A 12,407-nucleotide genomic window follows, 5' to 3' on the forward strand; every position below is an offset into this window, starting at 1 on the left:
TGAAAAATAAAATTTTAAAATAAAAAAAACTTTCCTGAGAGACAGACTATCATGGTTACTTTTCATTCAGCGAATGATGGTTTACTGGTTGTCATATTTTATCTTCAGTACATTGTGTCCCTTATGCAAATAAGTCAGACTACAGGTTTGTATGTGTTACAGATCCAAACAAACAGATAATTGCGCATAACAAGCCCATATATGGGCTTTTTTACCTGCCAAACTAATTGTAACTTTGCCCAGCTTGTCCTGGAATTTGCTCAGCCCTTCCAGACATCATATCTAGGTTAGTCACCATCTCTTTTGCAGTTTTTCTTTATTGCTTGGTCACCTCCTCCTGCCAGACTATTGGTGATGAAGGGGGGGCAGCAGACTGATGGGGTCATCTTTGTTTGGTTCCTAGGCCTGCGCCTCCCTCTCCTCCCAGGACTCCTTCTCTTTGGCTGAGACAGCAGCGGGAGCCATTGTCTCCCATGGCTGTCAATCACAGCCAATGAGTAGAGAGCAGGGGCACACAGGACTCGGGAGCAAGCATACACCAGTGCCCCCATAGCAAATGGCTTGCTATTGGGGACAGTGGTGAAGGGAGAGGAGTCAGAAGTGCCAGTGGGGGACCCGAGAGGAGGATCGGGGCTGCTCTGTGCATAACCACTGCACAAAGCAGGTAAGTAATGACATGTTTGTTTAAAAAAAAATAAAAAAAAATGAATATTTAATACCACTTTAAAGTGTCTCTTATTGTGTCAATATTTTTGTGTTTTGGGTAGACTAGGGAAGGAAGTTAGACAGGAGATTTTATTGCTGTTTGCATCTCAATTGGTGGTAATCCACCCTACTATATGTACTGGTGAGTGGTGACCACACCACCAGTCACCGAGAAAGGAAAGTGAGGAGAAATCCAAGATTGTTCTCTCCAGAACATAACATGAAGAGGGATCTCCCAAAGGGATGTTTAGAGACAGCTGTCTAAAAGGGAAATTAACCTCACTTTCTTCTAATATCCTTTTGCATCTCTGGGACAGGAAGTGAAGGGAAATGTCCCCAGTTGTGCACACAAAGCTTTTGTACTCTGTAAAACTAAAAAAAGAAAATTTGGCTTTACAAACTTTAAATTTACTTAAATTCTTATATACTGTCCTGCACCAAGCAGAGTCAGAAAACCTGATCTGCAATTATTCCAGACCAGCAACTCAATGAATTGAAGCCATAGGATTGTCTGAGAAATTTTTATATGGATCCCCGGAGTTGATCACGCAGGGATCCCCGGAGTCTCCTAGTCTGGAGCAGGAATAGGTTGAGGATGGGGAGTAGCTTAAAGCTCAGGATTCGGTGGGGTGCCCGGCAGATGAGTCTGCTTCTGAGCAATCTAGACAAAAAGATATCCAATCGATGTCTGCCCTATGTCGCAGAGGTTTTTGATCCTGACTCTGACCGAAATGCTTTGTTCTACCTTTAAGTTGCCTCTTGCAGAGGTGACTGAGCCTCCATTGTCCTCTTTGGCATCTGAGACCTTTTCAGGTCGCACAGACTTTCCCTTTACACCCCCTGTTGGAACAGGCAGTGTATTCTGATTGGGAACATCCTGACAGGACTTTTTTGCCTCCCTAAAAGTTTTTCCCTTTTATATCCCATGGATGAAAAGTTCCTTAAAAAATGAAGCATGCTAGCCGTAGATGCAGCAGTCTCTTCCTTTAAACAAGAAATGAACTTGTCCGGTAGATAACGCACAGGGCTTGAAAGACCCTGTTGACAAGAAATTGGAGTTCTTATTAAAGGCTTCCTTTGGCCAGTTCGACTATTCAGCCAGCTGTTGCAGCAATTGGTATTTGCCAGTCCGTAAAGGCTCAAGTCAATCGGCCGGATAGGCCTAACCAGGAGGATGATCTGCCTGAAAGTAAGTGGATATTAGATATTCCTTGTGCGCTGTTTTTTGCTTTAAAGGATTCAATACAGCAGGTTTCTCATCTGGGTCTCTTGTCTGTACATATGCGCAGACTTTTTTGGCTTAAGAACTGGTCAGCCAAGCATCCTTGTAAAAAGTTATTGGCAGGTTTCCTGTTTCATGGGAAATGTTTATGCGGTGATCACTTGGACAAATATATCCAAAAGATTTCCGGACTTCCTGTGACGAAAAGCACCAAACTTCCCTTGTTTAAAAACCTAGGGACTGCTTCCTCAAACATCTCAGCATCAGGGCAGTTCCACCGCCAACAGGGCGCTAGGGCCTGGGGCAAGCCACAAGGCCAGTGCCAGAAAAGCCCCTGGGTACAAAATTCTTCTAAACGCAGCACCAAGCCCTTCTTTTGAGGTGACGCCCCCACTCCATCGGGTGGGGGAAGGCTGCTGCACTTTGCGGACATTTGGCAAAACAACAATTCAGGATGAATGGGTCACCTCAATCTTATCTTGCAGTTATAAGCTGGAGTTGCGAGGTGGTGCCCCCTCAGAGGTTTCTAAAATGCAGCGTTACCTCCGATCCTCCAAAAACAAACTTATTGCTTCAGGCACTTGCATCATCTAGTGCTTTGTAGAGGTTCCAGTATCTGAAAGGGGCACAGGGTTTTACTCAAACCTGTTTATGGTTTAGAAACCAAATGGGGACACAAGGCCCATTTTGGACCTAAGGTCCCTGAACAAGTATCTATTAATCAAATCCTTTCAGATTGAGTCTGACTGCTCAGTAGTAACCTCACTCCAGAGGGGAGACTTTTTAGCCTCCATCGATATAAAGGACGTGTACTTGCACGTACCTATCTTTCAACCTCATCAGAGGCTCCTACGTTTTGCAGTGGATGAACGTCCTTTTTAGTTTGGCTCTAACCTTTGGGCTTGCTACAGATCCCCGGGTGTTCACAATGGTCCTAGCACCAGTACTGGGTCTTTTAAGGGCCCAAGGGATCCTGGTGCTCGGGTATCTGGATGACCACCTGCTCAGTGATCACTCAGTACAGGCTCTAGAACAGGGCATAATATACACAGTGAGGTGTATTTGAAAGGCTTAGGCTGGATCATAAATACCAACAAGTCAGCCTTGAGACCAGCTCAAAGTCTAAGATATTTAGGGCTGCTTCTAAACCTGGTCCAAGCAAGAGTATTCTTGCCACCCATAAGGATCTGTGCCCTGAAGGATCAGATGCTTCAGATAAGGGGCACCAGACAACCCTCTATTCGGCTCTGTATGAGTGTTCTAGGGAGGATGGTATCTAAGTTAGTGCCCTATGCCCGGTTCCATTTGAGGCCTTTACAACAAGACATCTTGTTGGCTTGGAACAAAGGAAGTAAAATAAAATCCTGCATCCAATTTGCTCTAGTGTGAGCCCAGCCTCCCCTACATCACAATGGATTAACACTTGGCTGATGAGATTTCTGTTTTGAATTTATGGCTCATTGGAGCAGATCAATGGACAAGTTAGTTTACGGACACACACTGCACTTTATATATTTTCATTGCATGTATTTTTACACTTCAGAGTTTATATGATTTAACCTACTTGTTTTAATGTTTTTATTAGTTGCACTATATAAAGAATAATTGAAAGTTACAGTAGCACTGCACTAATTGTGTTTTTTTTTTTTTTTTTTGGCAGCAACTGAAGATTTTAGCTTAATAGTTGGTCTGTGATAAAAAGGTTGTGCTAATTGTATATTAATTATTTATGACATTTTAGCAGTGGCCCTGCTGGCTTGACAAGTCGATTACTCCATTGAGTTTTGCCAAAGGTGGTGATCTGAAAGTTGTCAAAACATCTGCATATAATCGGCTGCAAGCCCTGTTTGGGTGTTCTGACAGCTGCTGCAAGCGGTTTTTGGAGTATAAAAGCCCGGCGGGGGATTCATCCATCTGACATTTGTTAGATGTCTCCTTTTTGCCCTGGGGGCTGAACAAAATCTAGTGTATGGCCAGCTCATCTTGTCTATTTAGTTGTTTTGCGGCTGTAGATAGTTTAAAGTGGTTGTAAAGTCAGAAGGTTTTTTTTTTTTTTTTATCATCCTAATGCATTCTGTGCATTAGGATAAAAAACCTTCTGTGTGCAGCATTCCTCCTAATAATTACCTGAGCCCCCTCTATCCAGCGATGGCCATGTGGGATTGGCTGAGACACAGCAGCCGCTCCATTGGCTCCCACTGCTTTTAAAGTCAATCAATCAGCAGAGAGGGGGAGGGGCAGAACCGCAGCTCAGTGTCTGGACACAGGGAGCTGTGGCTCAGCCCGAGTGCTCCCATATCAAACTGCTTGCTGTGGGGGCACTCAACAGGAGGTCGGGGTCAGGAGAGCCGAGGAGGGACCTGAGAAGAGGAGGTGTTTATTTAAAAAAAAAAAAACTCTCATATCATACTTACCTGCTTTGTGCAGATGGTTTTGCACAGAGCAGGTAAATATGATATGAGATGTTAATTTTTATAGAAAAAACTGCCTTTAAGAGCCGGTTCACACAGCGGGCGATGCGAGGCGACACGACTCGCCTCGCCTCGCTCTCGCAAGTCGCCCCCGTTCTGTACAATGGAACCGTTCTGAGAGGAGCGACTCGAGTCGCTCCGACTCAGAAAAAAGGTTCCTGTACTACTTTTGGGCGACCTCGGGGCGACTTGCATTGACTTCTATACAGAAGTCATCTGCAAGTTGCCGCTGAGGTCGCGGCAGGTCGCGGCGAGGCAAGTCGGAGTCGCCTCGCCTCGCCTGCAGTGTGAACCGGCCCTTACAGTCACTTTAATCACTGACTCAGAGCAAGTATTCAAAGTATTCCGATCAGTTGCTCTGACTTCCTGCAAATTTGCTAGCTGTTTCTGGTCATTGATACCAAGGGCTGCCTAATATATAACATTTTCAGAAGGATGGCATCCTCTGTATTCCCCACAACATAGATTTCCTTTCAATGTTCCATGGGCTGACTTGGTGTATGTCATTATCTTGATATTTTTTTTTTTCCCCTTGCCATGCAGTATATTACATTGGGCAAGACTTTCAGAAAAAAAAGATGACAGCAATTTGTACAGCACATAGATTGCAGATTACTTAAGTGACTTGCTGTCCATTAAGGAAGTTGCTTATTTTGCTAAGCTATTTGATGACTGTCTTATTTAGAGACTCTGATGCTTTTATCAGTGATCAAATCTTATTGTTGGAGAGATATGCTTTCATGTTTGCAGTGCAAATGTGGCCGTCTTCACATCAGCATATCCATTTAATTCAGTGTTTTGCAGTCTGAAATCATCAAAAAATTCCCTTACTGTTTTTAGTGCAATGGTATGCCGCTATTATTATGCAGGTATGCTGGTATTGTAATAAATCTGTCCTATTTCCTGTCTGATATTATTGTAAGAGCACACAATGCTTCAAGTATGCTGAGCCTTGACATTCCATCAGCACAAACACTTCCATAAGTTATGGTGTCTAAAGGAGAGTTTGTGTGCGCGTTTAATATAACAGTTGAACATTGTTTACTACCTTAATTAATACCCTCGGTGCTGGTCATGTATAAGTGTACAGTACAAAGTACACAGACAGCAGCAAGCTGAATATACCTAGTGACGCCAAGCCACAGCTGTGATTGTCACACACCCTCCCTTCCCCCACCAGCCCCATGTCTGAAAATAATGAGGGACAGAGAAGACAGAAGGCAGTCCATGAAACTGTTAGCCCTCCCATCTTGGCTACAGGAATTAGATGCTGTCACCTTTGTGATGGATGACTGTCATAGGACACTCCCCATGATTAGTGCCATTGGGGTCAGATGGCTTCCTTACACAAGGGACTTCTGGGGTTCATAGCATGTGATGGCTGCAGATACCAATAAAATGAATGGGAATTTGCAAGTGGCTTCTTTGTGACAGATGTCAGTATATACGTTTAAGGCTAAGCAATAAGCAGTCGTATTTTTAGACGGCTACATGGAGCAGACAAGAATTTGCAGAGTGATTCTGTGCTTGGCTGACATTATGTTTGGTTAGGTCGATTCATTGTATGGAATGTCTCTGGAGATAGTTGGTAATTTATAGACCCAAGGATAGGTCCTTATTCAGTTCAGCAGATCTGAAGTTTTCTTTTTACAAGGCCATACACCAATTTGTCCAGCCTTTGGTCAGTGGTGGAGGGAAATGGGATTGTACAAGGGACACAGCATTTTACAGTGATCACATAATCTATAAAGTGAGTACATGGTGGGTTTTGTAATACATTTTCAGAACGAATAACTTTTTTTTTTAATTTTATTTTTAATTTTTTTTTAGCAATATGAATTATTTGAATATTTTTAAAGTCTAAAAATCAGCAGGACATTTCTTACTATTAGTGTGATGTGTGCTCTGTGCTGCTGTCTCCGGGTTTAGTTGAATTTTTTTTCTCCTCTGATTCTAATCCCCCACCCCCTCCACTTCTTCTTTTGTGGCAGGGGTTAATAGAGCTGAAGGAACTATGAAATACACATAGCTGGACTATGCCCACACTTTCTGCTCAAGTCGTCCTCCATAGAAGCAGTACTATCACTTCTTTGAATAAAACATAATTTATGAATGGAGGTGGACATTTCTGTCATCTTGTAGATCCTCTCATTTTAGGGAATTTTTTTTTTTCTTTTCCTGGAAGCTATAGTATCTATAGATTTGAAGTGGAGGTAGCAAAGGCGGGCATAGTTGGGCACTCTCGATAAGTGCGTGTCATAGCTTATTTAGCTTCCTCCTTGTAGGAGGAAGATTTCTACTAACCCATGAGACAGCAACACAAGCGACACATGACACTGGTGATGACGTCCCTTGTGCTGATTTTTGTTTCCTTTAAACTAAGGCTTAAAAGTAAAGCTTTAAAAAAAAAAAAAAAAAAGGAAAGCTTGCTTTGAAGTAGTGGGCACTGTAAGGGGGCAAGACCATCCCCTTTCTGGTCACTATTGGTGTACTGATCAATGTTTTTGGGAGTGGCATACATAAGTGCAATATGCACTTGATGAATGTAATTTGCAAGGTAATTCTGCACCCTCTTTCTAGTCTGTGATGAGTTGATTATCAAGCAAAAGGTAAGGTCGGTCATATTTTCCTTTATACAGTTATTGAACTCCCTCGTGTGTGTGCGTGTGTGTATATAGTGCCTTTAACACTAGAGCCAATCCACTGTCATGAAATGTATAGAATAAGCTACCTAGAGTGCATTTTCAGTGAGTGGTTCCGAAGTGACCCCGGCACTTACAGTGAGATGAGTGATAAACTGTTATTGCGGTGTTTACCTATGGAAAACTGGAATAAAATGCTTTAACGTGGACCTGTGCATTGATGCAGGCCAGTGTTACAGCTTTTTTAATTCTGGCCTTAGCAGCTGTGCATGCATATCTTCCCGTCTTCCTGCTGAATTATGCCCAAAGGCGTGAGGAGCAGAAAGCGGGTTAGGACCTAAGCACCCACTCATGGGCTGGAAGAAGTCACATTCTCCCTCATACTCAGCAGTACTGTCTGTGTTTGCTGTTGGCATCTGAACAGTGGTGAATGTATGTACTACTGGAGGGACTGTCATTAACCAGTTGCTTACTGGGCACTTAAACCCCCCTCAGTCCCAGACCAATTTTCAGCTTTCAGCGCTGATGCACTTTGAATGACAATTGCGCGGGCATACAACACTGTACCCAAATTACATTTTTATCATTTTTTTCCCACAAATAGAGCTTTCTTTTGGTGGTATTTAATCACAGCTGGGAGTTTTATTTTTTGCTAAACAAACAAAAAAAGATGCAAAAAAAAATAAATCATGTTTAATAGTTTGTAAAAATTTTGCAAACAGGTAATTTTTCTCCTTCATTGAAGTGCGCTGATGAGGCGGCACTGATAGGCTGCACTGGTGGGCTGCACTGGTGGGCAAAGACTGGCACGGATGGGTGGCACTAAGGGGCACTGATAGGTACCACTGATAGATGGGACTGATGGGCACTGATGGGTGGCACTGATGGGCGGCACTGCTGGGCACGCATATGTGGCACTGGGGTGCAGCACCTTTGTTGAGGCAGATTGTGGGCACTGCTGGGTGGCACTGTGGGCACTGCTGGGTGGCACTGACAGGGGGGACACATTTTTTATTTGTGGCAAAGCAGGGGGCAGGTGGGCACTGGCAGGTGGGCGGTGATCGGCTTTTTTTTTCCTCCTCGCGCTGTCAGCGCGAGGAGGAATAATAGCCGATTGCCGGCTCCGTTATATCACATGATCAGCTGTCATTGGCTGACAGCTGATCACGTGATAAGGGGTCGGGATCGACCCCTTGCACGGATCGGTGATCAGGCGAGTCTCGTAGACTCGCCGATCACAGAGCGCGCCGCGTGTGCCCCTCAGGGGTCGCGCAGGCCGCTCGTGCACGGGACTACGTCAATAGACGTAGTCCCGGCAAAGGAGATCCGCGCTGTAGCCGTCATTCGGCTATAGCGCGGGTCTCAAGTGGTTAAAGTGATATTAAAGCTTTTTTTTTTTTCTGGTCTTAAAATGGCAAACTTCCCATACTTGCCTGCTCTGTACAATGGTTTTGCACAGCCCTGAGCCTTCTCTTCTGGGGTCCCCCGCCGGCGATCCTGGCTGCTCCTCTTCAGTGAGTGCCCCCATACAAAAAGCCACTTTCTATGGAGGCACTCATGCAGGCTAGCTCTCGAACCGCCTTGCCTAGTTCTATAGGGACAGTGGGGCTTGGCACCCCCGTCACAGATTTTGAGTGACAGCAGCAGGAGCCAATGGTTGCTGCAGAAGATTTTTTTTTTTTTTACCCTAATGAAGAGGAGAACATTCAGTTAAAAAAAAAAAAAAATAAAAATAAAACACTTTAAGGCTTTAGAACCACTTTAAAAACTCAGCATTTTTTTTTTTAGCTAACACATTGAGTACAATAAAATTAACATTTTCCCAGTAAACTAGTTTTTAAAAATTCTTACCCCAGTATTTAAAGTTTGCAGTCTCAATTGTAATGGCTTTTGCTCTCTGTGCTGCTTCTCTGAACTTCTGGTCTTCACAACAAGATTTAACTGGACAGTGCAGTCTCTAATCAGTCTGGAGAAGGCAGAAAAAAAATTAAAAAAAATGAACTGCATACCTGTTAATAAATCTGCTGCTGGTGCTCAAAAAAAATTGAAGGTTTAAAAGTGTAAAGTCTGTTATTTTTAAAGCACCCCCACAGCAAGCAGCTTGGGGGAGGTGCACCTGAGCCAAGTTACAGCTCCCAAACCCTTCCCCTGATTGGCTGACTGATTTTAATAGCAGTGGGAACCAATGGCAACGTACTGCTGTCCCCGCCAATGGGGGGGGGGGGTAGTAATGTCCCAGCCAATTGGGGCGAGGGATGTCCCAGCCTGACGAGACACTTGTGCAGCGTCGCTGGACAAAAGGTGGTGGGGCTAATTCTTAGTGTAAGTAAGTATTAGGGGGGCTGAGGCGGCTGCTGCACACAAGTTTTTTTTTTTAAATCTAAATACATAGAATGCGTTAAGATTAAAAAAAAACTTTTGCCTTTACGACCCCTTTAATATTATTAACAGCCACAAACCTACTGCTTTAGCCAGCATGGGCAAAGCAAAGATTCATGTTAAAAGATTAGATATAACAGATAAAGGTTTTTTATATAACAGATAACCCAGTGCTCGACAAAACCTGGTCGCCAGGTCGCATTGGCGACTAGAATCAGCAACCTTGCGCCTGGGGCAGCATAGCTGGGGGGTATCCCGTCTCCGTGGACCCCCCCCCCCCCGCGCGATCGCGTCGGGCCGCGCCGCAGGCGGCCGGTAATTGAGCCCCCGGCTTTGAGGCCTTCTGTGATCCTATGGTTCCTTCTGGAATCTGGCGCCCTCTTGTGGTGGCCGTTGGAATTACAACCAACAATGCTAATGGCCAGTCTTTCTCCATCCCTTTACTTAGAACCCCTAAACAAAAAAAAAAAAAAAAAAAAAAAAAAAAATATATATATATATATACTTATATAAACTTTTACCCTTTAAAATCTCCATAGGCGACGTTTAAAAAATTCTTCAGGTTGCACGTTTTGAGTCAGAGGAGGTCTGGGGCTAGAATTATTGCTCTTACTCTACCGATCGCAGCGATACCTCACATGTGTGGTTTGAACACCGCTTTCATATATGCGTTCGCTTCTGCACGCAAGCTTGGCAAGACAGGGCGCATTTAAAACAATTTTTTTTTCTTATTTTAACTTTTATTTTTATTTTTTTCACTGTTCTTTTAAAAAAAAATAAAAATGTGTGTCACTTTTATTCCTATTACAAGGAATGTAAAAATCCCTTGTAATAGAAAAAAGCATGACAGGTCCTCTTTTATATATGAGATCTGGGGTCAGAGAGACCTCACATCTCATATTTACACTAAAATGCAATTTAAAAATGTCCCTCTAAGAGCTATGGGCAATGACTTGGAGACAGGTGGGGGGCTGGGGGCTATCTTCCCCTCACTCGTCTCCATGTCAGGCCAGGGACAGGTCCAGATCGCCGTCACGGACCTGGCTCCTAACTTTTTTAGCTGGCTCCTAGATTCCAAGCAAATTTGTCAACCCCTGAGATAACCGTATCATATGACACTTTTCTCTTGATGCCCAAACGTTCCTATTTTTAGCTTAAAAAAAAAGTCAGTTTTTTGCCTGCAAAGCAGAAAACCTATAACTTTTACGTGTCCCTTTTTATTATTTTTTTATTTTTTATTTTTTTTGTGCTCCTTAAGATGTTACTTTCAAAAAATGTTCATATTGCCCATTTTTTGCTTTCATCCAGGCACACCTATCAGCCGCATTCCCATTATGGCCAAACAGCTACTGGACCTCTATATGCTCTACAAGCTTGTAACTGAGAAGGGGGGGCTTGTAGAGGTAATCAATAAGAAAATCTGGAGGGAGATCACAAAGGGCCTGAACCTACCAACTTCCATTACAAGCGCTGCCTTCACCTTGCGCACACAGTGAGTACTTGCTCCCAGTATAATATTGTTCTTATGAATTTTACCTTTTAATATAATGTTCATTATTTGTTTTTGTTTATAGTATTCCATTTTTTGTTTCCTACCATTGTATAAAACGACTCTTCCATATTGGAACCAAGGTGTTATGTCTTCTCAGTTTTAAAGGGGTTGTAAACCCTCGTGGTTTTTCACTTTAATGCATTCTATTTATTAAGGGTTTACTAAACCCTTGTTTTCTTCTTTTGTTTTTGGAGAAGCGATCTCCTTTGGGACACCCGTGCGAGCGTGCTCCCGTGTCCTGCTGCTGCGTCTATTGATTCAGACAGCAGGACCTCGGCCCCACGTCATTGGATTTGATTGACAGCAGTGGGAGCCAATGGCTGCGCTGCTATCTATCCAATCGGGACACGAGACACAGGCTAGAGCGGGGCGAGAGAACTGGTTCAGGTAAGTAAAACAGGGGGTCTGGGGGGCTGCTGCATGACAGGTTTTTCACCTTAATGAAAAGAAACACAAGGGTTTACAACCCCTTTTTAAGGTGAAAAACCTTCCGTAGTACAGCAGCCCCCCAGATCCCCCCTTTTACTTACCTGAACCCAATCATTCCATCGACGGGGACGAGCCCAGCAGCTCCAGCCGCTGTCTCGGGTCCTCATTAGATAGATTGATAGCAGCGCAGCCATTAGCTCCCACTGCTGTTGATCAAATCCAATGACCGGGGTGAGTCCTGCTGTCTGTGGATGGACTCAGAAGCGCACATGCTTAGGTGACCTATTGCAATGTGGGTCTCCAACGGGGCACTCGTTTGTTGTTGGAAAAAAATAAACAAAATAAAAAACGAACCTTTACAACCCCTTTTTAGCCTGTCTTTCTGTCACTGTTTGTGTGCACAATCATTTATCCCTCTGTCTGCCCTGTATGGGAAACTAGTTGTGATCTGGATGTGTGAGATGTTTGTGTTCACAGGTGAAGGGGAAGTGATTTTTCATTTTGGTGCATCCTTCTTGCATCTTACAGATATATGAAGTACCTTTATCTCTACGAGTGTGAAAAGAAGTCTCTTAGCTCTCCTGCTGAGTTGCAAGCTGCTATAGATGGAAATAGACGAGAAGGAAGGCGCCCAAGTTATGGTACTTCTTCCTTTAACTATTCCCCCACTCCAGGAGGGCCCAACACACTTCTGGGGGCTCCAAAACTTCCTGTGCCCATGCTTGGAGTGCACCCAACTTCTCGTATGACACAATCAACGCCACTGAAGAAAGGTCAGATGTCTGCTGTGGAAAATGGAAATTTTTTTTTTAGCTGTCTGTTGCATAAAAACCTGCTTGCATGTTTTGTGAAGTCTGTTGCCCAAATATCCTGTTTTGTCCTGCAGCTCCCCCTGGTGTCTATAGAATAATAGCACATGTATATAGCAAACTTTGTTATCCTGACATTTTTAACATACAATAAAATATATATTTTTTCTCTTTAACCACTTCTGCTCTGGAAGGTTA

General features: G+C 43.7%; 1 protein-coding gene across 1 annotated transcript in view; it reads left to right on the forward strand.

Moving 5' to 3' along the window:
* ARID3B (AT-rich interaction domain 3B) overlaps positions 1 to 12,407 on the forward strand; it is a 108,735-nt gene that overhangs the window by 56,903 nt on the left and 39,425 nt on the right. Inside the window, exons 5-6 of the mRNA XM_077470578.1 lie at positions 10,728 to 10,911; positions 11,929 to 12,173. Of these exons, the coding sequence (XP_077326704.1) occupies positions 10,728 to 10,911; positions 11,929 to 12,173 (429 nt within the window). The remainder of the gene's footprint in view (positions 1 to 10,727; positions 10,912 to 11,928; positions 12,174 to 12,407) is intronic.

This window comes from Lithobates pipiens, unplaced genomic scaffold (assembly GCF_037356315.1).
Source record: "Lithobates pipiens isolate NorthernLeopardFrog02 unplaced genomic scaffold, aLitPip1_a1.2 Scaffold_8, whole genome shotgun sequence".
Taxonomy (NCBI): Eukaryota; Metazoa; Chordata; class Amphibia; order Anura; family Ranidae; genus Lithobates; species Lithobates pipiens.